Genomic DNA, 26,278 nt, shown 5'->3' on the forward strand with positions numbered 1-26,278 from the left:
TAAGTCAATCCTTGTGTATATATCTGACGATTGTTGTGTTGTAGTGTTGTTATGCTGCTAAGTACACCGAGAGAGCCATGAAACCGGAGTCAAATTCCATGTAGTGCAAACCTGCATGGCCAATAAATATGATTCTGATTCTGATCTCCTTCTAGAATATTTAAGATAATCAAGAATAATGGATAGAATTTGAGAAATATTAGCATTATTCATTTATTTTAGTTGGTTTCCTAATTGTCTATTGTGTTTATTTATTGTATTTCTTTGTTTGGTAGGGTAGCGCTTTAGTTTACACTCCGGATTAGTTGGTGGCGGTAATGCACCCGAAAGCTATTTACCAACCGCCAATAAGAGCAAAAGAAGGATTCCCTAAAAACTTGGCGTTTCGCCCGGGGGCGGTGCCTTACGTCCTGCGTCACACAGATTGTCGTGTGCCAGATGAGCGCGCCGTTTCGTGACTGTCTTTTCCACAAGTCACATGTTGCGCCATTCCACCATCTATCGAGCACAGTATTGGGAGATGATGATAAATAGCACTTGGTTTTTTATTTCAGTTTGGATGAAAACGAGAAGTTGAACTGAGTGGCAAAGTATGGGCCAGTTTTATTTCTAAAGATTGGAAAATTAGGCAAACTAAGACTGAATAATACACGCATACAATATGAGAATGGTTTCATCTGATGCATATCAAGTATGAAGGCATACAGAATATACTATTCATGTTTTTTTCTATAATTTGTATATTTAGTCTCACAGTCGCACCTTTGGGCTGGACATCTATTGATGCAAGATACTACATTGATATCAATACAAATCTGTTGATGCAAGATGCTACAATACAAATACACAAATACAGACCTCCGCCTGAGTAGATTGTCGTTGTTAGACAGCTAAATGTCAATATATTTTACTATTTAGTTGTATATTTTCCAGTATAACGTGATGGTCAATTTGAGAATTATCAACTGTCAGGGAAAAGCTGCAGGGAACTCTAGTTGGTCGCGGTTGCAGTACAAAAATCTAAGTCCATCTTCGTAAAACGATGATCGCAACAACAACAAAAATCATCTTTGTATGAAGTTACAATTTGACCTGAGGTCTCCTGTAAATTTAATCTTGGGGTTAAGCCAAAGATTAGGTTATTAAACTACTTTTTAGGTTACGATCTCGCTTGCTAGGGACTAACGACACTACGTAATGCGCGTGCATCAGGCCCACGACACTGAGTGTGACGCAGGACGTAAGGCACCGCCCGAAAGGTCTAGTTTTTAGGGAGTCCCGTAGCGACCGACCGTACATTCAGTTTGACGTGAACGCGCACGTCCTTTGCGCGCCTCACGACTCTTGGGATTTTTGGCCGGAGCCGCGCGTCAGTCTTCAGCAGCAGCCGCTATTACCTTTCTACAATAATGGACGCGGGATTCTTCCGCGTAAGATTTGTTTTGTTATCATTGACGTGGTATAATTTTCGATATGTCAGTAAAGTGTGAATTATTCTGTAATCAAAACGTGAATATCGATACATGTCACCAGATCGTGCGCCATTCCGCTGGAAACGGCAAGGTTAGAAAGGGCTATGACTATGTAGTGGAGAGAAACACTCCAAGCGTCGCACACTGTTAACAGTGAACAAATCCCGGAATATACCCTTTATATCGTATACAAATTGAGGACTTTAGTTAACTGCAGTTCTGATGTCGTTACTAAACCTTAATGTGTTTGGTTACAGTAAAGGGATTTGGGTAGATTGTGACAGATTTGCTAACTTTTAGGCCTTGCCAAAGATGGCGGCAGTCGGTCCGCTAACCAACAAGGTGGTGCACTGCCTTCCTGGAGCTAGCGTCCAACCAAGTTGGTAAAGGCGTTAGCGGTTCTAGCTAGCCGTATTGCCGTATAACACGAAAGATTGACTGTTTTAAGTGTAGCCACTGCCCACTATTGTATTTATCGGTGCAATTACATTGCAGTTGCCATGCCAGTGCAGCTGTTAACGTTGACGCCGTTTAAATTGGCGAGTAATCAATCGTCAGAAGTGGCTAATGTTAGCTTTCCAATTTTCAGGCATTAACTGTAGCTTAGCTAGAGCTAAATTAATTGTTCATCTTAATAACGCTGCTATGAGCGTCTTCTGATCCCCAAGTTTAGTGGCTTGACGCCACATAATTAACCGTTCCTTAACTCGACAGCTTTTGTGTTTAATGATAATCACGTTTTCCTTTCAAAAACTTTATTCTGCAACAATATCCAATGTTGGGGTTTTTTTTATTACATAGATGTCTCTTTCTCTGACTGCAGATATCTCAATATTATTCTCATATTCGCTCTCCTATTATCAAACATAGAAACAATGTTAGTATAAAAGCAAAAATTGAGGTAAATACATTATGAACATGAACGTATGGGCACGTGTGACTAGGGATGGATGTCGTTGGGATTTTAATGGTACTACTACAGGAAGTCGAGGAACGAGTGCCGGGTTTGAACCTGTTCGTAAGTCGAATTTGTATGTGAGTCGGAACAGTTAACGTACAGTTCACATCTAGCGTCAATTAGTCAAACGTTTGTCTTGGTATATAGTATGAATTTGACCTAAAACAACATAAATATAATAATGCAGTAATAATAAATGTAACTACAGTACAGTATTTATAATTTAGAGAGAATGTGTGTATGGGTATAAAAACATTAAAGAAACATTTCTTAAACCGTTTAGAGAGAAAAGATAATTAAATGTTAACACTTACGCTCATTACAATTGATGGCCTGCAAACTGGAATAGTAATCAAATTCAGCGTAATACGAATATTACTCTGATGTTGATCCTCTAACCAAATTACCAATGGCTTTTCTATTTTGATAATTAAACCACTGCATTGCTTAGTGATAATTGTCGCTTTCATTGGGACAAAGCCTTTGACATACTCCGTTTGTCTCCCCTTCCCTTTATAATTGTCCCGATCTTTGATCGACTTTGGCCTAATGCTTTCCCATGTTTGTTGGCATTTCACCTCTCTCTGAACTCTTTATTATTTCCACTTTCGTTTCAATTGTGATCGTTTTCCTTTTCTTCGATGCATCACCATCACTTGCATCAGATTTATGCTTTGAAGCCATGATTACAAGGGTAAACGCAAAACATTTAGATGAAAACACAATGCCCACTGCAATGTTTACGCAATCCGACTTAAAATGGTGCTGACGGCGTTGCCTGGTTCTCCCTTGGGACGACGAACCGCCTAAAACGCACTGAGTTTGAGCGTTGCGCAAAGTAGTCTGTGCGTTCGTTAATACAAACCATTGTGCTCAATTCTTTTTTTTTTTTTTTAAACAATAGGTTTTACCGAGGTCGGTTCGTAAGTACGGGCGTTCATAAGTCAGGCGTTCGTAATCTGGGGACTACCTGTACTCTTACCGATACTGCTTGTCGATCCGGTACTTTAATGGCACTCTTATTGGTTCTTTTTGTTATTTTTTAAGAGACAAAACAAATTAAGGACATAATTAAAATTGCTTTATTTTCTCATGTCTGGACAGAGGGTTACTTTTAGCCATTAACCCATGTTTGTGTAATTTAGTTGACTTCATGTGGGCTCTAGGCTGCTAGCATACATAGCATACCTGAGGTGGATGGGGCAACGAGATGAACTACAAGCTTGGCAGAAAATGATGCATTTCTCCGCCTGTATTCGATGCACTTTTGCTAGATGATTCCAAAGATTGCTTGTGTGTCCGCCCTTGCATGCAAAAGATTTGTTGCACTTGTGGCAATGAGCAGTCAGCATCAACTCCAATGAAGTATAACCAGACTTTTGACCTCTCCACCATTGTCACCATTGTGTGTTTGTGTGTGTGCGCACACGTCTGAGAAAGACAGCTGGCCCTGCCCCTAGGCTCGCACAGACAGGCTCAGAGAGAAAGAAAGCTCTCTTCTGGATTGAGAATAGGGAAAATGCATCATAGACAAATGTCTTAATCTTATTTCAAATTAGAAACATTTGATGAGATAAAAGGCGCAAGATAACGTTTGTAGCCTAAATATAGGAAATTTCTCCAGTAACATTAGTAGTACCGTTAATATTGGAGCTTGTCAATACTATGGTCTTTAATAATGTAGCACCAGTGCCCGTTTAATACTGGGTTTTGGTACCCATCCCTATGTGTGATTAAAATGGATCCATTTATTGTCATATAGGTTAAGGGCTTGCTTTGTTTTTGGCATAATCAAATTTAATTTTGAATAGCAACAATATTGGTTTCTCACATCACCATTTACATGTGAATGAGCCAAAACATTATGACCACTCACAGGTGAACCAAATAACGTTGATCATCTCCAAACAAGGGCACATGTCAAGATCTGGGTAGATTAGATGTGAAATGAACAATCAGTTCTTGTAGTCAACGTGTTGGATGCAGGAGAAATGGGCAGGAGTAAAGATTTGAAAAACATTGATGAGGGCCCAATTGTTATGGCCAGATGACTGGGTCAGAGCATCTCTGAAACGGCAAGGCTTGTGGGGTGCTCCCAGTCAGCAGTAGTGAGTACCTACTGACATTGGTCTGAGGAGGGACAAGCCACAAACTGTCAACAGTTTTGGGCGCCCAAAGCTCATCGAGTTGCGGGGGCAGTGGAGGCTATCCTGTATGGTCTGAGCTGACAGAAGGTCTGCAGTGACACAAGTCACAGAAAATTCTAATAATGTTTAAGGAAGGAACGTGTCACAACACGCAGTGCATTGCACCCTGCTGCGTAGCCGCAGATTGGTCAGAGTGCCCATGATGACCCCTTTCCACCATCAAAATCATCTACAATGGCGTCTGGGTGGCATGGCAGTCTATTCCGTTGCCTACCAACACAGGGATTGCTGGTTCGAATCCCCGTGTTACCTCCGGCTTGGTCGAGCGTCCCTACAGACACATTGGTCGTGTCTGCAGGTGGGAAGCTGACTGTGGGTATGTGTCTTGGCCGCTGCACTAGCGCCTCCTCTGGTTGGTCGGGGCTCCTGCTCGGGGGAGGGGGAACTGGGGTGAATAGCGTGATCCTCCCATGCTCTACGTCCCCCTGGCGAAACTCCTCACTGTCAGGTGAAAAGCGGCTGGTGACTCAACATGTATCAGAGGGGGCATGTGGTAGTCTGCAACCCTCCCTAGATCGGCAGAGGGGTGGAGCAGTGACCAGGATGGCTCGGAAGAGTGGGGTAATTGGCCAAGTACAATTGGGGAGAAAAAGGGTGGGGGGAAATTTTTAAAAATTCCTCAAAATCTACAATGGACACGAGAGCATTGGAACTGGACCATGGAGCAGTGGAAAACGGTTGTCTGGTGTGATGAGTCCCGTTTTCTTTTGGATCACATGGATGGCCATGTACGTGTGCACCGTTTACCTGGGAAAGTGATGGCACTAGGATGCACTGTGGGAAGACGACAAGCAGGTGAACAAGTTCCAGGAAAAGAAAAAAAATTAAGATACTACTACTACCTTCGACTGCTCCCGTTAGGGGTCACCACAGCGGATTATCCGTTTCCATCTCTTCCTGTCCTCTGTCACACCAGCCACCTGCATGTCCTCCCTCACCACACATCCATAAACCTCCTCTTTGGCCTTCCTCTTTTCCTCTTCCCTGGCAGCACCATATACAGCATCCGTCTCCCAATATACCCAGCATCTCTCCTCCACACATCACAATCTTGCCTCTCTTGCGTTGTCTCCAAACTATCCAACCTGAGCTGTCCCTCTAATATACTCGTTCCTAATCCTGTCCTTCATCGTCACACCCAGTAAAAAAAAAAATCTTAGCATCTCCAGCTCTGCCTCCTGTCTTTTCGTCAGTGCCACTGTCTCCAAACCATATAACATAGGGGGCCTCACAACCATCTTGTAAATCTTCCCTTTAACTCTTGCTAGTACCCTTCTGTCACAAATCACTCCTGACACTCTTCTCCACCCTGCCTGCACTGTCTTCTGCACTTCCCATTTCTTTGGACAGTTGACCCGAAATATTTAAACTCATCACCTCTTCGTCACCTCTAGGGCTGGGCGATATGGCCTTTTACTAATATCCCGATATTTTTATGCCATGTCACTATACACGATATATATCTCGATATTTTGCCTTAGCCTTGAATTAACACTTTGATGCAGACAATCATGCCAGTATGATGATTCTACGTGTCTACATTAAAACATTCTTGTTCATACTGCATTAATATATGCTGATTTTAAACATTCATTACTTACAACGTTACTGCGGACTTTATGTCCTTCTGTTTTTGACTATTTTTGTCGTATGGTGTTGTTCTGGAAAAAGAAGACGCCAGACTCAATTGCGTCAGTACTGGTTGCTTTGGTACTTTCTTCGATATGGCACCGGCCGGAGATGCGCTCGTGCGGAGTTTCAAGCACTCTTGGTTTTCTAGCGGGTGGGTTCTCAAATGGTGAAATAAATTCGTTGTACTACCACCTTTTGTGGCAACGCTTTTGTGGCATACTTTACATATTATGTTTATTTGTTCAACGTCCTCCCTCTTGTACCCAAACCACTGCCAGACGATGGATCCTGCGTTGTTTTTCTTGAGAATTAATTCTCCCTCCTCCATTTGTCATAGCACGTGCTGCTGCCGCTACCTGAGATCTCTGCTGCTACATGCTGCCGGGCGTATGACGTTGCACGCACGACAGAATGTGACGTATGTAACTAGGTGCGCTTGTTTTATCTCTCTGTGCGTAGAGATGAGAAAGAGTGAGAAAAACCTGTAGTTCAATGCCCGCGACTAAAAGCAACTGCGTGACAATTGAACGTATACTCGAATATTCGCGATATAATCATTTTCTACATCCCACAGAGAACAAGCCGCGATACATCGAGTATATTCGATATATCGCCCAGCCCTAGTCTAGTTTTTTTTCCCTAAATCTATCTTAATATTCCGCTCCTCATTTGTTGAGCACTTTTATCTTCACCATTGATGGTTTCTAGAAATAAAAAAAAACACCATGTATTTATATGTTATATATGCACTCACCGGCCACTTTATTAGGCACACCTGTCCAACTGCTCGTTAACGCAAATTTCTAATCAGCCAATCACATGGCAGCAACTCAATGCATTTAGGCATGTAGACATGGTCAAGACGATCTGCTGCAGTTCAAACCGAGCATCAGAATGGGGAAGAAAGGTGATTTAAGTGACTTTGAACGTGGCATGGTTGTTGGTGCCAGACGGGCTGGTCTGAGTATTTCAGAAACTGCTGATCTACTGGGATTTTCACGCACAACCATCTCTAGGGTTTACAGAGAATGGCCCGAAAAAGAGAAAATATCCGGTGAGCGGCAGTTCTGTGGGCGAAAATGCCTTGTTGATGCCAGAGGTCAGAGGAGAATGGCCAGACTGGTTCGAGCTGACAGAAAGGCAACAGTAACTCAAATAACCACTCATTACAACCGAGGTATGCAGAAGAGCATCTCTGAACGCACAACACGTCGAACCTTGAGGCAGATGGGCTACAGCAGCAGAAGACCACACCGGGTGCCACTCCTGTCAGCTAAGAACAGGAAACTGGGGCTACAATTCGCACAGGCTCACCAAAATTGGACAATAGAAGATTGGAAAAACGTTGCCTGGTCTGATGAGTCTCGATTTCTGCTGCGACATTCGGATGGTAGGGTCAGAATTTGGCGTCAACAACATGAAAGCATGGATCCATCCTGCCTTGTATCAACGGTTCAGGCTGGTGGTGGTGGTGTAATGGTGTGGGGGATATTTTCTTGGCACACTTTGGGCCCCTTAGTACCAATTGAGCATCGTGTCAACGCCACAGCCTACCTGAGTATTGTTGCTGACCATGTCCATCCCTTTATGACCACAGTGTTCCCATCTTCTGATGGCTACTTCCAGCAGGATAACGCGCCATGTCATAAAGCTCGAATCATCTCAGACTGGTTTCTTGAACATGACAATGAGTTCACTGTACTCAAATGGCCTCCACAGTCACCAGATCTCAATCCAATAGAGCACCTTTGGGATGTGGTGGATCGGGAGATTCACATCATGGATGTGCAGCCGACAAATCTGCAGCAACTGCGTGATGCTATCATGTCAATATGGACCAACTCTCTGAGGAATGTTTCCAGTACCTTGTTGAATCTATGCCACGAAGGATTAAGGCAGTTCTGAAGGCAAAAGGGGGTCCAACCCGGTACTAGCAAGGTGTACCTAATAAAGTGGCCAGTGAGTGTATATATATATATATATATATATATATATAGCGTATACAAGCCATCCGGTCCTTGTATAACCAAAGTGAGAGCTGTGTCCTCGTTCTTGACACAAAGTCAAACATGTTTTTGGTGGGTGTTGGACTCCGCCAAGGTTGTCTCTTGTCTCCGATTCCGTTTGTGATATTCATAGACAGGATCTCAAGGCGCAGCCAAGGTGAGGAGTGTGTCCGTTTTGGAAACCTCAGAATTGTATCTTTGCTCTTCGCAGATGATGTGGTTTTGTTGGCTTCGTTAGAACGCGACCTCCAGCGTGCACTGGGGCGGTTTGTAGCTGAGCGTGAAATGGCTGGGATGAGAGTCAGCACCTCCCAAGTCTGAAGCCATGGTTCTCTACCGAAAAATGGTTGATTGCTCCCTCTGGGTTGGGGATGAGTTGTTGCCTCAAGTGAAGGAGTTCAAGTATCTCGGGGTCTTGTTCACGAATGAGGGTAGGATGGAGCGGGAGATTGACAGGTGGATTGGTGCAGCATCAGCAGTAATGCAGACGTTGTACTGGACCGTTGTGGTGAAGAGGGAGCTGAGCCAGAAGGCAAAGCACTCCATTTACCAGTCAGTCTTCGTTCCAACCCTCATCTATGGTCATGAGCTTTGGGTAGTGACTGAAAGGCTGAAATTGTGGATATAAGCATCTGAAAAGAGTTTCTTCCGTAGGGTGTCTGGGCTCAGCCTTAGAGATAGGGTGAGAAGCTCGGACATCCGGAGGGAGCTCAGAGTAGAGCCACTGCTCCTTCGCGTCGAAAGGAGCCAGTTGAGGTGGTTCCGGCATCTGATTAGGATGCCTCCTGGACGCCTTCCTTTGGAGGTTTACCGGGCACGGCCAACTGGGAGGAGACCCCGGGGTAGACCCAGAACTCGCTGGAGGGACTATATGTCCAATCTGGCCTGGGAATGCCTTGGGATCGATCCCCCAGGAGGCGCTGGAGGGCGTTGCTGAGGAAAGGGATGCCTGGAGTGCCAAATCAAATTTTCAGAAGCCAAAATATAGTGATGTCATATGCTACTTTGTTAAAAGGGCTGCCTCACACTGCCTTTCCTTTCCCCTCTCTACTGTCTGCCTTTTGTTGAAGCTGCTTTCCATACTCTACACAATGTATTTTTTACATATACAATATGTGCAGTGTTCAGTATACTGCAATCATATTACTATAAATACTTAAATTTCCAGTATTCTTTTTTTTTTCCACTTTTTTATTCAACTTTCTTCTACTTAACATAGCTGGTCTCACAACCATTTTTTAAACCTTCCCTTTAACTTTTGCTGGTACATTTCTGTCGCAAATCACTCCTGACCCTTCTCCACCCACTCCAACCCTGCCTGCACTCTCTTCTTCACTTCTCTTCTGCACTCCCCGTTACTTTGTACAGTTGACCCCAAGTATTTAAACCCATACGCCTTCGTCACCTCTACTCCTTGCATCCTCACCATTCCACTGTCCTCCCTCTCATTCACGCATTTTTTATTCAACCGAATCGGGCTGGGATGACACAATTGTCACCTGAGAACTTGTAAAGTTGGTGTCGACATCAGATGTAGAGGAGACTGGGTTTGGACAGGCAGGGAGTGAGAAAAACACTGATATTTTATATATAATTGTTTACACTTTTAGTTTTCTTGCTGGCTGGCTAAGGTTAGAAAACTATGCCGTTAGGTATATCTGGGGTTGAATTACAAAGTGGCTTTCAGGGGAGACCTATTTTCCAGTGCGCTACTACGCATGTCACATGCATGCATATACATGGACGTGTGCGGTCAAATGCCAGTTTACTGCGAAAAACATTCTACAGTTAATATTGTCAATAACCTACCAGTTATTGCCGGTGTCAATAACGTCCCGAGAACCGGACCGGTTCTCGATGCCCAACCCTATTCACCTTTGCAATGTTGTTATATCAGTCAAGCAACAACAACAACAGCAACAACAACAAAAAATCCACACAGTGAATCAGCCAATGGTTTGCGCTACACTTTTTAAAGAGAGCAGACCCAGGTTGCATCACATGACAACATCGGAACATGCCCTGAGATGGAGTGTGTGTCATGCTTTGGGTAATGTTCTGCTGGGAAACCCTGGGTCCAGCCATTCGTTTGGATGTCAGTTTGACACATGCCACCTACATAAACATTGCAGACCAGGTACACCCCTTCATGGCAATGGTATTCCCTGATGGCAGTGGCCTCTTTTAGCAGGATAATGAGCCCTACCACTCTGCACACATTGTTCAGGAGTGGATTAAGGAACATGATGAAGTGTTCCAAAGTGTTGCCCTGGCCTCCAAATTCTCCAGGACTCAGTCCGATGGAGGATCTGTAGGATGTTCTGGACTGACAAGTCTGATCCATGGCGGCTCCACCTCGCAACTTACAAGACTTTGAAGGATCTGCTGCTAATGTTTTGGCACCAGATACCACAGGACACCGTCAGAGGTCATGCCTCAGCGGGTCGGCGCTTTTTTGACGGCACACGGAGGACCAACGTCATTTTAGGCAGTTGGTCATAATGTTTTGGCTCATCAGTGTATCATGACATTTTCCACAAGAATCCTACTTAACTCAAAGTAACCTAGCTGACTTCACAGGACATATTTTTGACATTTCTGATGGCCAGGGATAGAATTATTGAATGCAAACCATTGATGAATGTAATTCTAGCCATTTGAATGAATTAAGTTTTTTATTTGGGCTTGTTAATTTGATTTCCAGGGCACCAGTGCGGAACAAGACAACCGCTTCAGTAACAAGCAGAAGAAACTGCTGAAGCAGCTGAAATTTGCAGAATGTCTGGATAAGAAGGTATGATTTTTGTATTACAAGGAATTGGATTAAAGTGTTTCACTTTAGCCTGCAGGCAAAACGTAGTTTCTTGTTCTGTCTAGCAGTACAAGTTCATGTACAAAATTATACCACCAGTTAGACACTGTTTTTGAATATGTTTTTGTGGCTCTGAGTATAGCTCATTACTGTCTGTTGCTTGGTTGATCCTGTAGGTGGACATGACCAAAGTGAACCTGGAGGTCGTCAAACCTTGGATCACTCAGCGAGTGACAGAGATTCTGGGATTCGAGGATGATGTCGTCATTGAGTTCATATTTAACCAGCTAGAGGAGAAGGTAATGTCATTGATTGTTAACGCATTTTTATTTTAATTTAAAAACATTTTTGTGCCTTTTTCCTTTTTTTTTTCAAAACAAAGTTGTGATTACAGGGAATTTCTTAGTCAGTTAGAAGGCAGTCAACGGTTGTAAAATTATTTTAGTAAAGTTAGTTTAAACTGAGTGAGCAGAGGGTAACAAGAAGTGGTATCCAATGTAAGCATAAAAAGGAATTAAAATGACATAACCTTGTTGTTGCTGTGATGTGACAAAGTGCCTTTGTTCAGCAGTCTTCTAATGATGATGTGATTTATGATTCAAAAGGCCTGAACCAATATGGATGTTATACCTTGCATCAGAAGTATAGCACCAACACCTAATTAGCTCTCTCCTGAGCCCAAAGTCACTGAGCCCAACTCTCTCTTCATGATGCAGTGTGTGGTTTGAGGTGAGTTATGTGCAGGGATCGACAGTATCTCATGCCAGTGATAGACACACCTGAACAATGCCATATCATACTCTCATAGGTCTTTGCAATGCATCGTTCTCAGTTCCCCAATCATATCTGAAATCGCCAGGGATCAAAAGCAGCATTTAACAATATGGCATAGCCCATCTGTAAAATCAATGGGTTTCCTGAATCCCTCTTGACATATTTGATAAAATATTGAGAGTGTAGGATTTTTACGGCAATCGCATTTTGGGCCTTAAAAATCCCTCCTGTCTGTAAAGTTTCAATGCTAAGCCCCAGTGATGTTTTGTATGATATTTTTGAAGACTGCACTGTGCATGCCCCCATATTGCAGCCCATTGGCTGTTTCCCCACAGTATTCATACATGTTATCAGTGTATTAAGACCCAGTGCCCCAGTATTTATTTATTTTTTTGTTTTTCTCATTCATTGTCCTACTTTGATATTTACCACTACTTAGGGTTTCGTGGAGTAAAAGAATTATTTCCAATTCATGCACTTAAGTTGGATATTGGAAAACAAAATAAGAAGAAACCTAAGCATAGACGCATCCTTCATTAGTTATATAGGATGTCATTGCATAGCACAGTTGAGTGACTGCAGGTCATAGTATATTATGTATAACCCAATTAGGATTTTCATTCTCCTTAAGGTGCTGAAGACCAGAAAGGTATTTATGTTTAAGGATAAGTGGGAAACGATATTTTTTTCTGAATTTATTTGTCTGTTGTATCTTTGGGGAGGTGGGGGTAGACTTTAAGCTAAGTCTAATTGGTATTCTGAAGAAAGGCCTTTGTCCTGTGAAACCAGACATTAAGGGTATCTCACAGTCATTCTTGTAACAGTTGTTGAAATAAAACCCCTTTATGTACTGTGTACTCATTATTGCTTGTTCGTCTCTTGCAATTTAGATAAATGATATAACATTAAGGTCAAGGTGGTTGAATCTCAAGCAGTAGGGAGGCGGAAGCAAGCCAAGGGAGCTCCGTACCCACTGATCCCACAGGACTCACTGAAGACACCGGAACTGTACTTGCAGTGTTGGGTTTTAATGCACTCTGTATTGTGGCTATCTGTTTATCTCCTGAAGAATAGACTTTGGGGAGACAAAAAACAGGAGGGAAGGGACACGGAGTTGTAAGGTAGTTGGGTGGGCTCTAAAAAGCAGACAAAGGATTTGGGTTTTTTTTAAAAAAAAATTATAACAATTTGCTTTGAAGAATTGGGGGTTGCAAATTTTAGGATTCTAACAAAAGCTATTAGATCAGGGGCACAACAGAATCTGATTTTGGCGTAACAGCATTATTGCATGCAGTTGGATATCATAGATGTAACTCCTCTCAGCTAACTCGCATCCTCTGTTTCAAGAGTTTGTATGATTTGAAAAAAATATATATATATAACACCCTCATTTTGATTATCATTCAGTCCGCTATATTGGACCCAGGGCTGTTGAATATCATAGTTTTTTTTTTTAATTTTTTTTACTTGTTTTAAGTATGGTTAACGTAACATAGCCTGCAGGTGTAGTTAAGTAAGGACTACGGGGTAGGAAGTTCCTTTAATGGGACCCTGCCTCCTCTCATACTTTCCCTTCCATGTTTCAGCGACGACGTGTTCTTTTCTCTCCCCCCTTCGTGTGTGTGTTACAGCACCCCGATAGCAAGATGATGCAGATTAACCTGACTGGCTTCCTGAACGGCAAGAATGCCCGGGAATTCATGAAGGACCTATGGCCCCTGTTGCTCAGTGCCCAGGAGAACATTGCTGGTATCCCCTCTGTCTTCTTGGAACAAAAGAAAGAGGAAATTAAACAAAGACAGGTGAGTCCTGTTATTAACTAAAAAGTTACATGTTAGTCCCTATGAGGACAGGGCTCTATCATCTTGATAATGCTGAGTCTTCAATTACCAGCAAAATAAGATATTGGAGATGTCCCATTATTTGCTTCACTGTCATAGTTTTTCCACCATATTGCTTCCTTTGGCAGATTGAACAGGAGAAGCTTGCTTCTCTAAAGAAGATGGATGAGGATAAGAAAGAAAAGGATAAAGACAACAGAGAGAGGGCTCAGTCAAAGAGTCCAAGGAGGTGAGGAATAATGTCTTTATTACCATGTCCTAGTGAGTGGATCTTTGGTGTCTATATGGTTTTACAACACTGACCTTTGATATCCGTTATTGTCTCTACTCTGCCTAGGCGGAAGTCAAGGTCGCCATCACCTAGACGACGGTCACCGGTGAAACGAGACAGGAAGCACAGTCCCTCGCGCTCCCCACGACGCAAGTCTAGTCCAGGTGGTACCAATTCACCTCCACCAGCACTGATGCAATTGCCCCTGAAACCTGAGGAGCACCATTTGGAACCTGAAAGAGCAGAGAGTGCCATACCAGTGGCTCCAGTTGTGCAGGAGGCCCCTTCTACTGGGTGAGTAGAACACTTGTAGGGTGCTTAGATTTACCTGTTGCCTTGTTTCAGATTCTTGTGTCTAACTTTCTGCATATTTCCGGGCCTCTAGCGATGTTGAGGTGATGAAATCTGACTCTGTGGTTGAAGTCAAAGAGCCCTCCCCAGACAAGACCGTCAAGAAAGAGGAGAGGCCCAAGTCCCGGGAGAGGGAGAAGGACAGCAGGAGGGACAGGCCTCGGCACCGCTCACGCTCCCACTCCCGCTCTCGCAGACGACGCTCTCGTTCTAGGTATGGCCTTTCCGTCATATTTGGTGCACAGTGGATCACTGTTATGTATTATGAATTATGTATTTTATGCTCATTGTTGCAAGCTATTTGAACATTTCTTTTCTACTGTATCTAGATCTTACTCCCCTCGCAGAAGACCAAGCCCTAGGAGGAGGATGTCCCCTCGCCGTAGGAGCCCCCCCAGGCGTGGCCCCCAGAGTTCCAGACACAGGCACAGACGCTCCCCTGTCCGCAGGTGAGCCTGTTGCCATGGCCATGCAATATTAGACAACTATCCTTTTAGAACAAGTGTAATGTATCATTAATTTTATTTGTGGCCTCCAGGAGGCGTACTCGCTCTGCGTCATCTTCAGGCAGCAGCTCGTCCACTTCTCGATCACCTAAGAAGGCTGTGAAAAGAACATCTCCAACACCACCTCGAAAGCAGGCATGCCATCCTGACGCCTCACTCAGCCCATCAGGCAAGGACAGACGCTCACCATCCCCACGAGGAAGGAAGGGCCGGGGCTCTGCCTCCCCATCAAGATCATCTGGTATGTGAATCTTTCTGCTTGTTTCATTGCATTCCCCACCACCCCCTTCTTTTCCTACACCGCTAACAGTGAAATCCCATTTGAAGCCACATGATTAAAATCTTACTTTATTCAGACACATGGGTAGGTCCATATTAAACAACAAAAAAACAAAAAATACAACACAGGACAACAACACAAAATATAGCTAAAACAGCAGTTCGCAAGTCCACAATGATTAAAACCTATACAGACATTTGTTCCAATGTTTCCAGAAGAGGAGTCCCTTGTGTCACTTTGTGTAGTCTCAGTTAAGAGCATTATAATTACATTTTTTGAATCAATTTATCGACACACAAATTTGTACATAAACTTCCTCAACATAGCATGAGAAGTGGGAACATTACTAGTCGCAAACATATGACTTACACTTGTCCATCTTAGAAGCTTAAGCAAGATTCTGAATGCATCATTATATGCTACCTGCAGCTTTTTCATTTTTGTTTTGCTATAATTGCGCCACAAGTGGGCTGTATAGAGTGGAGTACAGTAGGCCCTGAAAAAAGCAATTTTAACATCATCTGTACACATGTGAAATTTGCATGCCGATTATTAGAGTGTGCAGTATAAACTTTAAAAGAGGCTTGGTGTTGATGAAAAAATGAGTCCGTTTTCCTCATGCTGTACCCTTCAAAAGTGATTTACACAACCCTTAACCACAGAACATACAAACGTTTTTTGGACCAGGAAACATATATTGTCCTGTGCTGTAACATCAGCAGAAGCATTTGTCAGAACACAGTGGCTGTCTCATCACACAGTCAACTGCTGCCAGTGGCTGTTCAATATATTCTGCTTGTACTGAGACAGTTGAGGAAAGGCATGAATATGACCACAGCCAAAGAATACGCCATGCAGTGTTTCCCACAAGTTAAAAATTTACTTGTGGTGGTGGGTGGCACAGTGTGTGATGGGCGGGTTCAGTAATAAACTAGTCAGAGGTTAATGAATTAACTATTGCAAATGAATAGCTACTAAAAATAACTATACATCAACCTAAATAAGTAGTAAGAAATTATTAACTATTTACATATTAAAATAAATGTTCCATTTTCAAAATACATTAGCGCAAAACACAGACTTTAACTCTGCTTTTTGATGAACATATAAAAATAAATAGCTATTTACATAATGAGCTGCATTTCACGTTTTAAAAATATGTTTAAGAGATCAAAACACTGACTCTCTTTTTGGTTCAGAGTTGTTCGCCTTAGCGTTTTGGCATGTGACTATTTGTGCAGTTGGCATTCTCTGTTAGAACATTTTAATTTTGCTTGGTTTGGGGGGAAAAAAAACATCTCTTTAAGACCTGTCTTTATGGGTATTCTTCAGGGGCAGGTCTATTTATTGAGATTCTGAGGCATGCAGCCAGGTGCTTTCCTTTCAGCTTGTTTCTTATGTCAGCTTTGACCTGAAATAGACACAAACTTGTATAACCATTTTGAATATAACCATTTTGAAAGACAGGACAAGAGAGAATGTACAGAAAATTTACACATTGTGCTCTCTCGCATGTTTGAAAATCACTTTAACCTAGTCATTGCTGAGAAGTCTCGCTCACAGTTCACACTGGAGACAGGGATGACCACAGCCACTGCAGCCAGAAGACTCAAAAAAGGGTGGATGTGTGCCCACTCGATGAATTGACTCAGTTCAGTGCTGAGGCTATTATTACTAGCTAGCCAGTCCAACTACCCTTTTAAGTTTCGTTAAAATAAGATGTTTAATGTTAACACTTCAAATACAAGGCATTAATTTTTAGGCATCCAAATTAAGTGTGGTGTTTTTATTATGGAGTTAGGAAAAAAGGTTAACAGAAAATTTTGATGCTGCCAGTCTCCGCTTTGAAATTGACATACAAAATAAATCGCTGTGTCACACACGCCTGACATGCACATTGTCTTGAGAAGGGGGGGGTGAAGTTCTGCTGGTCTGTGCATTATGAAATGACAATTGCGTGTCTTGATTTGGGGGGGGATTCGGAATTCTGATTTTATCTACCCGAGCGGGTCTTAAATCTACCATAGTAGAGCCTATGAATTGGAAACGCTGCCATGACTGTCTTTTAATTTTGTAAACCTAGATATTGTTACATGTCATTTTAAATGTCTTAAAGGGTGATGCCATCTGTGTTCTTTTCTGGGTTGTTCAACTATAAACACCCATTCGGATGTTAGCGCAAACGCACACACGCAGTTCACTGACAGTGTAAGCACAGAGAGTGATGAAAGCATTAAAAAGTGCAGAAACCTACTTCAGGTCACATAGGAAAAAGTTTTTAGAGGGGCTTGGGAAAATCGCATTTTGATGCTAAAACACAACATACTTTGAACAAAATTAAATTTTTTAGATTTGAATACATAGGGAACACTACTGGGAAGCCACAGAATGATATAAAAAACTCAAACATAAAAAATGGACTCCTTTAATGTTTTGACTAAAGGGATGAGTGGAGTTACTGCATTACTTTGCTTTAAGAAGTGGACAGATAAAGGCTGAACCCCATTGAAGAGACATAGAAAAATGTTGTTATTTATTAAAGTTTACTTGTTTTTTAGGTTTAAAGCGAAAGCAGAATGATTCTCCATCTGATAATATCAAAGCCAGAGCATCGGAGGGGTCTGAGTCAGGTAAATGTTTAAGAATGTTTAGGTGTTAAGGACATTTTGACTCTCCAGTCACAACACTGTGTGTGGCCACCTCTTTGCCAAAGCGAACTTGATGATAAACCCCCATACTATGGTTGCCTTCTGTGACAGATAAGAAAGTTTATACCAATATTAAACAGCAACCTCAGTTGTAAAGTTCAGATTACCTCCTTTGCCTTTATTACCTTCCTTAAATTTGTGCATTAATTATTTATCCAGCACAGCTGTTAACCAAATTCCCCTTTCAAACAAGCACAGGCATTATGTTCTAAACTTCAAACTAGAAGTTCTCAACTCTCATCCCCAGGGCTGACAATACTACTTGTTTTCTGTTCTGCCAGGTATTCCAACTATATACAGACATTCTCTACTGTAGCACACTGTCCAAAAAAGTACATCAAAAGTCTGCACTGATTTTTTTTAAATTTTTTTTTTTTACATGTATCCTGTGCACTTACTACTGCTACTTTTCGGCTGCTCCCGTTAGGGGTCGCCACAGCGGATCATCCGTTTCCATTACATGTATCCTGTGCACTTTGATTTCTCTAAATACTTTTATAAGTGCTTTTATTTCCCACTTGTGTGTTGAGCCAACTAAACAAGCATTTCATCATGAGAATAAGCATTCATATATGACTAACTTGAAACTACCTTCGCTACCGCCTGCCTACCTTATCCACTTTCACCACCTCTACTCCTTGCATCCTCACCATTCTGCTATCTTCCCTCTCATTCACGCATATGTATTCCGTCTTGCTCCTACTGACTCTCATTCCTCTCTCCAGTGCATACATCCACCTCTTCAGGCTCTCCTCAACCTGTTCCCTACTCACTACAGATCACAATGTTATCCACGAATATCATAGTCCATGAAGACTCTTGCCTGATCTCATCCGTCAACCTGTCCATCACCAATTCAAACAAGAAAGGGCTCAGAGCCGATCCTTGATGCAGTCCCACCACCACCTTGAACCCATCCATCACTCCTACCACACACCTCACCACTGTCACACTGCCCTCATACATAGCCTGTACCACTCTTACATACTTCTTTGCCACTCCCGACTTCCTCATACAATACCATACCACCTCTCTTGGCACCCTGTTACATGCTTTCTCTATATCCAAAAAGACAGTGTCACCCCTTCTGACCTTCTGTATACTTCTCCATCAAAATTCTCAAAGCAAACATTGCATCTATAGTGCTCTTTTGTGGCATGAAACCATACTGCTGTTTGCAAATCATCACCTCTCCTCTTAACCTAGCTTCCACTACTCTTTCCCATAACTTCATGTTGTGGCTGATCAACTTTATACCTCTGTAGTGACTACAACTCTACACATGACACTTATTCTTGAAAATTGGTACCAGTACACTTCTCCACTCTTCAGGGATCCTCTCATTTTCCAAGATTGTGTTAAAAAAATGTAGTTAAAAACTCCACTGCCATCTCTCCTAAACATCTCTATGCCTCCACAGGTATGTCATCTGGACCAACCACCTTTCCACTCGTCATCCTCTTCATAGCTGTCCTCACTTCGTCCTTGCTAATCCACTGCACTTCCTGATTCACTATCCCCGCATCATCCAACTGTCTCTCATTTTCTTCATTCATCAGCCCCCTCAAAGTACTCCTTCCACCTTCTCAACACTCTCATTGCTTGTCAGCACATTTCCATTTCTATTGTTCATCACCCTTTGCTGCACATCCTTCCCAGCTCGATCCCTCTGTCTCGCCAATCGGTACGTCCTTTTCTTCTTCCTCACTATTTCTGCAGTGGTTGCCCAGCCATTCAGCAACTCTTCACTACCACCCAGTGCCTGTCTTAACTCCTCCCTGAACTCCACAACAGTGTTCCTTCTTCAACTTCCACCATGCTGATCCTTGCCTCCGCCTTCACTCTCTTCCTCTTCTTGATCTCCTCAAAGTCATCCTACAGACCACCATCTGATGTTGCCTAGCTATGTTCTCCCTTGTCACCACCTTGCAGACTCCAATCTCAGGTTGCACCTCCTGCATAAGATATAGTCCACCTGTGTGCACCTTCCTCCACTCTACATCACCCTGTGTTCCTACCTCTTCTTAAAATACATGTTCACCACAGCCATTTCCATCCTTTGTCCAAAATCCACCACCATCTGTTCTTGCACATTCTTCTCCTTGACACCATACCTACCCATCACCACGGTTCCCTTCACCAACATGCCCATTGAAGTCTGCTCCAATCACCACTCTCTCCTGCTTAGGTATACTCTCCACTACTTCATCCAACTCACTCCAGAGGGTTTATTTCTCTTCCATTCAGTGTTCCGTGGGACATCCAAACACTTGGATATTGTTTTGTATCCCTTTCCCGCCTTCTGCATTTTAATCACTTTGTCTCTTAGTTTAGTATTATGCTCCTTTGTCTTCATTTTCTGATTGAGTTCACGCCTGGCTAATGAACTTTATAGAGTGCTTTTTATACCCATAAACGAGACCGTTATTTTAATGTGTTACAGGTGCACACTAATTAAGTATTCTGATTCTGACTGTGTCCAATTGTGTTTACCTGAGTTTGTTTTAGGAATAATTTGTCGTTTGTGTAAACTTGGAGCTTTCTGAGCACAAGGGTTTGAATATGTATGCAAGCAGTATATTTTAGTTTTTAATTTATTAATAAAAAGTCAGCGAAACATAACTTATTTTGGCTTTGGGAACATGCTGTTACAGCTTATGGGTTCACAAAAATAATATTGTTCAGGAACAGATGTGAGTATCTTTTATAATCCAGAAATTAGTGATGACTCAAGGGGGTTAAATACTTTTGCAAGGCACTGTATCTACCTTCCTCCTTTCCATCATATCAGCCAGCTCTCTCCTTTCACCAGTCATAGTGCTGTCATTCAAAGTTCTGACTCTCACCTCCACACTCCTACCCTTCCTCTTCTCCCGCTGCCTCTGGACATGCCTTCCCCCTCCTTCTCCCAACAGTAGCATAGTTTCCACTGGCACCCTGCTGGCCAACAGTACTGGTGGTGGTCGTTGGTAACCCAGGCCTAAACCAATCCGGTATGGTAATCTGATTTATGATCCGTGTATTTGATTTGGAAAAGGTTTTACACCGGATGCCCTTCCTGGCGCAACCCTTCCGAATTATCCGGGTTTGAAACTGGCACTAAGAATGCACTGGCTTGTCCATTCCCAATTGCTTGGTTCTAACATGAGAGAATGTTGAATTAAAAAAAAATTCAAAGAAATTTGAGTCGGTTCGTTTGGACACAACGTTTATTGACAGAAACATTTCATCACTCATCTAAGTGACCCCCAGTCTAAATTGAGTGCATTGATCCCCACCCTTATAAACAATACAGTTGCATAATGACTGAAACAACGATCAGTTTCATATGCAAATAGGCGTGACCATTAACTAAAATTGTTTTTGCTCAAACCTATAGAAGTTATTGTGTGTCAAACCACACGGAGGAATCAGCCAGCTCTCTCTTTTTACCAGTCATAGTGCCGTCGTTCTAAGTTCTGACTCTCACCTCCACACTCCTACCCTTCCTCTTCTACCGCTGCCTCTGGACATGCCTTCTCCCTCTCCTTCTCCCAACAGTAGCATAGTTTCCCCGGCACCCTGCTGGCCAACAGTACTGGTGGTAGTCGTTAGTAACCCGGGCCACGACCGATCCGGTATGGAAATGTGATTTATAATCCACATATGTGATTTGGCAAAGATATTGTTCCAGATGCCCTTCCTTACGCAACCCTCCCCAATTATCCGGGCTTGGGACTGGCACTAAGAATGCACTGGCTTGTGCATCGTCGATGGCTTGGTTCTAACATGAGAAAATGTTGAATTAAAAAAATGTTTCAAAGAAATTTGAACCAGACAGAAATGTTTCATCACTCATCTAAGTGACCTCTTCAGTCTAAAATGAATGCAGGTATCCCCACCCTTATAAACAGTACAGTTGCATAATGCCTGAAACCAACAATCAGTTTCATATGCAAATAGGCGTGACCATTAACTAAAATATTTTTGCTCAGACTTTTAGAAGTTATAGTGTGTCAAACCACATTGGGGGGAAAAACATAGACCCAAAAAATAATTACACTGTTTTGAGAGCCTCAGGGGGTAACCTTCAAAAGTTCAGATATTTCAGGGGAGGTTTGGTCAGAACAGTCAGAAGAATATATTTGTGTATAGTAAGCTATCAGCTTTTTTGATGAGAATAATGATAAGTCTGTTAAATGTATTTCAAATTTTATAGCTGTCTGCGAGTCATTGTTTTCCTTAACACTGTCTTGATGCTCTAAATTTCAGAGGAAGATAAAAATGAGAAGGGGGCAACTGCAGACTCTGTGCAGCAGCGACGTCAGTATCGCAGGACAAATCGGGAATCATCTTCAGGTTATATTCATCAGCTCTCCTTCGCTAACCAAGACTTTGTTGTCAGGGCCATTTGGCATTCATCATCTATTAGATCTTTAAAGCGGTGTCAGAAACAACACCCTGGCTTGTTTTTTACTTTTGTTTTGTTTTTCCTGTGTACATGTCATGTTGAGGCTGTAGAAGAATGACTGTTTTTGTCCTGCGTCTTTGGTTTCAGATTCAGGATCTTCCTCTTCATCAGAGGATGAGGGACCAAAGAGGCCAGCAGGAGGGCCAGGAGCCAGGAATGGTGAGGTGAAGAGGAGGCGCAGCCACTCGGCCTCTCCACGGAGACGACACCGGGATCCCTCTCCTAGGTCAGATACCCAGCACGTCAATCCTACTGTCAAAACCCTCAAGGATGATAGAAGTCAGAGGTCAACCAATTTTCCTTTCTTTAGCTATAACATTTTGGTGTGCATTTGTGCTTCCCTCTTCAGGAAGAGACGTTCTCCTTCTCCGGGGGGACGCAGGCGTCGCTCCCCCTCTCCCCCACGCCGCCGCCGCTCTCCCTCTCCTGCCAGACGCAGGTACAGACCTAACCTCTTTATCTTCAGTCTAGAGTCATCAGTTTAATATTTCTGATGCTATAAATGGTATTTTTCTGAGGCTGACTCTTGCATTCCACAGGTCTCCATCCCCACCTGTTCGTAGACGATCTCCATCCCCCAGACGGTACTCTCCCCCAATCCAGCGCCGCTATAGTCCCTCACCACTGCCCCCTCCAAAGAGAAAGCTGTCAGGCTCGCCCCAAAAGCGCTCTTCTCCAGGGGCAAAGCGACGCCCATCCAGGTCCCCCAAGCGCAGGAGTTCTCCTGTTCAAAAGAGACGCACACCTCCCTCCTCCACATCACCTCCCAGGCACAGGAGGAGCCCTATGTTGTCTTCTAACCGGCCAATCAGGGACAAGCGTTCCCCTGCTGCAGCAACTAACCGCCTCTCCCCATCCCCTGCCAACCGCAGTCGCACTGCAAGGGCCTCCAACAGTCCTCAGGGGCGTTTTGAGACTTCCAGCGCCTCCCCTCCAAGCCAGAGGAGGCAGCAGTCCCCTCCCCATAGTGGCAGACCCATTCGCAGGGTGTCCCGGACTCCAGAACCACGCAAGAACCAGAGGTAAACAGTTAGGAAACCCAGCCTCTGCAGTATATGTGTAATTGTAATTTTTGTCCTAAAGGCATCACTTTCTCCGTAGAATATCTTCGAGTCCTCCGCCTATGAGGAGAGCATCCTCCAGGTCAAGATCAGTTTCCCCTCCACCAGCAGCTCAGAAACGCCCAGCCCCTGGCTCTGCCTCACCTTCACCTGCCCGCTCTATTAGTGGATCTCCACCCCCAGCCAAAAAAGCCAGCAGTGGCTCTGGCAGCCAATCCCCGAGCAAGGTGAGATGTATCATCTTTTTAGTAAATAGGATTTTTTTTAAGCTTGACACATTTATATGATTGACATTTTGTTATGTGATTGACATTTTGATACCCTGTTAGCCTGCTTCTTGGTCCTGAGTTGCAGCTGTCTTTCATTCAGTCATTCTTGGCACATTGTCACTGTGTCATTATTGGTGTAATTTTTTGCATTGAGCTTAATGACATGTTCATGAATTGTTGCTGCAGAACTCTGATGTGGAGGCCGGGGGAAAGAAAAAGAAGAAGAAGAAGGAAAAGAAACACAAGAAAGACAAGAAACACAAAAAACATAAGAAGCATAAGAAGGAGAAGAGTGGCGGTGCTGGGGCCGGAGATGGCCAAGAGAACCAGGGGATAGATGAGGACGCAGATTCAAAAAAGGTGAAGTATACTACTCGGATTTGAGCAGCCAAGACTGAGGAAAGCGTTTTCGGTATAAAACAGGCTACTTGTAAATGCACAGTGGCACAATGACTTTTCCTTTGTTTAATCATTTGTATGCTATATCTTACTGGTTTGGTTGACTGAGATATAATTAATGCTACCTTTCTTTAAGGAATCAGACAGTGAAGTAGAGGATAGCCTGGATGACCTGGAGAAGCACCTGCGAGAAAAGGCCCTGCGCTCCATGAGAAAGGCACAAATGTCCCCATCACAAATGTCCTGAGAACTGGGGCATTTCACTCAATGTCCCCCCCCCCCCCACACACACACACACACACACACACACACACAACTTCCATTACCCTTTTTTGAAGTATGTTTTTAATTTGGTTCAGCTTTAGAATGTATAAACAACTTTGTCTTTTTGTTTCTGTTTATGGATTTGGTATGTTCTGAAGAATAGGTTTAATTAAGATTTCACTTTGATGGAGGTTTTTTTTTTTTTTTAAGAACCCATCGTGTAATATTAGTGTGTATTATCTAAACCGGTGAAAGTTTTTGTTGCTACTCTTTTTAAGTTATCAAGGAAGGAAACGGTTTAAACACCAAGGTTTGCATTGTGCAGGATTTTAAAAATTTCACACAACAGTAGATTCCATCAGAAATTGATTGCATGTGCAGTGATTGTCTCTGATGTGCATGACCCATTGACCCATTGGAGTGTAGACGGAAGCTAACATTGGCAGCATACTGTTGCTACTGCCTTTATCAGTGGATATAGTGAGCCACTGCTATTACTCTGTGCACTATAAAGATGGTTGTAACAGAATGTCTTGTCCCATTTTGTACTGTTATAGAGGTGTTTGGCATTGTTCGACCTTGCTATTGTTTCTGGCTCTGAAACAGTCTTGTTTCAAGATCGTTATGGTCTGACCTAATGCAGAGTAGTCTTTAATTTTTCAAATTCATTGATATGCAGTTTTATGTTAACACTCTAGAATTAAGCCAAGCGTTTCTGTGGGAGTGTGAAATGGATTTAGTACTCCTGGCTTTTGTCATCCTTTCAAAATTAAAGTTTTTTAAAAAAAAAAACAGAACTTAAGCGTTTTCTTTCCTCGCTAACATCATCTCCATGTTCACATGAGTGAGTGAAAATATCCAAAGGAAGAAAAATAATATAGTTGGGAAGGTGCTGCCACAGCTAGCACGTTTTGCTCATAACGCACTTCAGAAACGGAAAACCTCAAAACATTCGCAATAGATTTTAGTGTTGGATAACGGTGTGAACTGTGAATGCGGACATTGTACCGGGCCGTTGTGGTGAAGAGGGAGCTGAGCCAGAAGGCAAAGCTCTCAATTTACCAGTCAATCTTCGTTCCAACCCTCACCTATGGTCATGAGCTTTGGGTAGTGACCGAAAGAATGAGATCTCGGAGACAAGCGGCTGAAATGAGTTTCCTGCGTTGGGTGTCTGGGCTCAGCCTTAGAGATAGGGTGAGAAGCTCGGACATCCGGAGGGAGCTCGGAGTAGAACCGCTGCTCCTTCGCGTCGAAAGGAGCCAGTTGAGGCGGTTCGGGCATCTGATTAGGATGCCTCCTGGATGCCTTCCTTTGAAGGTTTACCGGGCACGGCCAAGTGGGAGGAGACCCCGGGGTAGATCCAGAACTCGCTGGAGGGACTACATGTCCAACCTGGCCTGGGAATGCCTTGGGATCGATCCCCCAGGAGGGGCTGGAGGGCGTTGCTGGGGAGAGGGACGTCTGGAGTGCCCTATTTAGCTTGCTGCCACCGCGACCCTACTGCGGAGAAGGGGCTGAAGATAAATGAATAACAGTGTGAAGACCGGCACGGTGGTGCAGTGGTTAGCGCGGTCGCCTCACAGCAAGAAGGTTCTGGGTTCGAACCCCGGGGTAGTCCAACCTTGGGGGTGGTCCTCTGTGTGGAGTTTGCATGTTCTCCGCGTGTCTTTGGGTTTCCTCCAGTTTCCTTCCACAGTCCAGACATGTTGGTCAGGTGACTCGGCCATGCTAAATTGTGTGTGTGTGTGTGTGTGTGCGTGTGTGTGTGTGTGTGTGTGCGCGTGTGTGTGTGTGTGTGTGTGTGTGTGTGTGTGTGTGTGTCTCTCGGCCCTGTGGTGGCCTGTCCAGGGTGCCTGCCTCTCATGACTGCTGGGAAAGGCTCCAGCATCCTGAGAGCAGATAAGCGGTGTGGATAACGGTGTGAAGTGGATGTCACTGGCACCATGTTGGGGATATGGTAGATCTTTGGTCTGCAGAAGGAGTCGGCCGACCCTACCGCACATCTCACTGGCCGCAC

General features: G+C 43.5%; 1 protein-coding gene across 5 annotated transcripts; it reads left to right on the forward strand.

Moving 5' to 3' along the window:
• Nucleotides 1-1,297: 1,297 nt before the first annotated feature.
• Nucleotides 1,298-25,030, forward strand: srrm1 (serine/arginine repetitive matrix 1). Of its 5 annotated transcripts, none has more exons than XM_056295714.1 (17): nt 1,298-1,430; nt 10,980-11,069; nt 11,264-11,386; nt 13,493-13,663; nt 13,831-13,931; nt 14,040-14,267; nt 14,359-14,538; nt 14,654-14,773; nt 14,863-15,071; nt 17,669-17,740; nt 22,070-22,156; nt 22,356-22,494; nt 22,618-22,707; nt 22,808-23,290; nt 23,370-23,556; nt 23,785-23,958; nt 24,134-25,030. In XM_056295714.1, exons 1-17 carry the CDS (start codon nt 1,410-1,412, stop codon nt 24,242-24,244), a joined length of 2,586 nt encoding a protein of 861 aa, XP_056151689.1. In that variant the 5' UTR covers nt 1,298-1,409; the 3' UTR covers nt 24,245-25,030. The 5 variants fall into 5 exon arrangements, with proteins under 5 accessions (XP_056151689.1, XP_056151691.1, XP_056151690.1 ...); XM_056295716.1 differs by having other exon boundaries at nt 24,141-25,030; XM_056295715.1 differs by lacking the exon at nt 17,669-17,740.
• Nucleotides 25,031-26,278: the final 1,248 nt, after the last annotated feature.

Source organism: Lampris incognitus, chromosome 16 (assembly GCF_029633865.1).
Source record: "Lampris incognitus isolate fLamInc1 chromosome 16, fLamInc1.hap2, whole genome shotgun sequence".
Lineage (NCBI taxonomy): Eukaryota > Metazoa > Chordata > Actinopteri > Lampriformes > Lampridae > Lampris > Lampris incognitus.

Bases quoted from the DNA above. Each gene is read 5' to 3' on its own strand.
- srrm1 (XM_056295714.1), top strand. From the start codon at position 1,410: ATGGACGCGGGATTCTTCCGC. The intron at 17,741-22,069 runs GTAAATGTTTAA...TCTAAATTTCAG, and splicing joins ATCGGAGGGGTCTGAGTCAG to AGGAAGATAAAAATGAGAAG. The intron at 22,495-22,617 runs GTCAGATACCCA...TTCCCTCTTCAG, and splicing joins CACCGGGATCCCTCTCCTAG to GAAGAGACGTTCTCCTTCTC.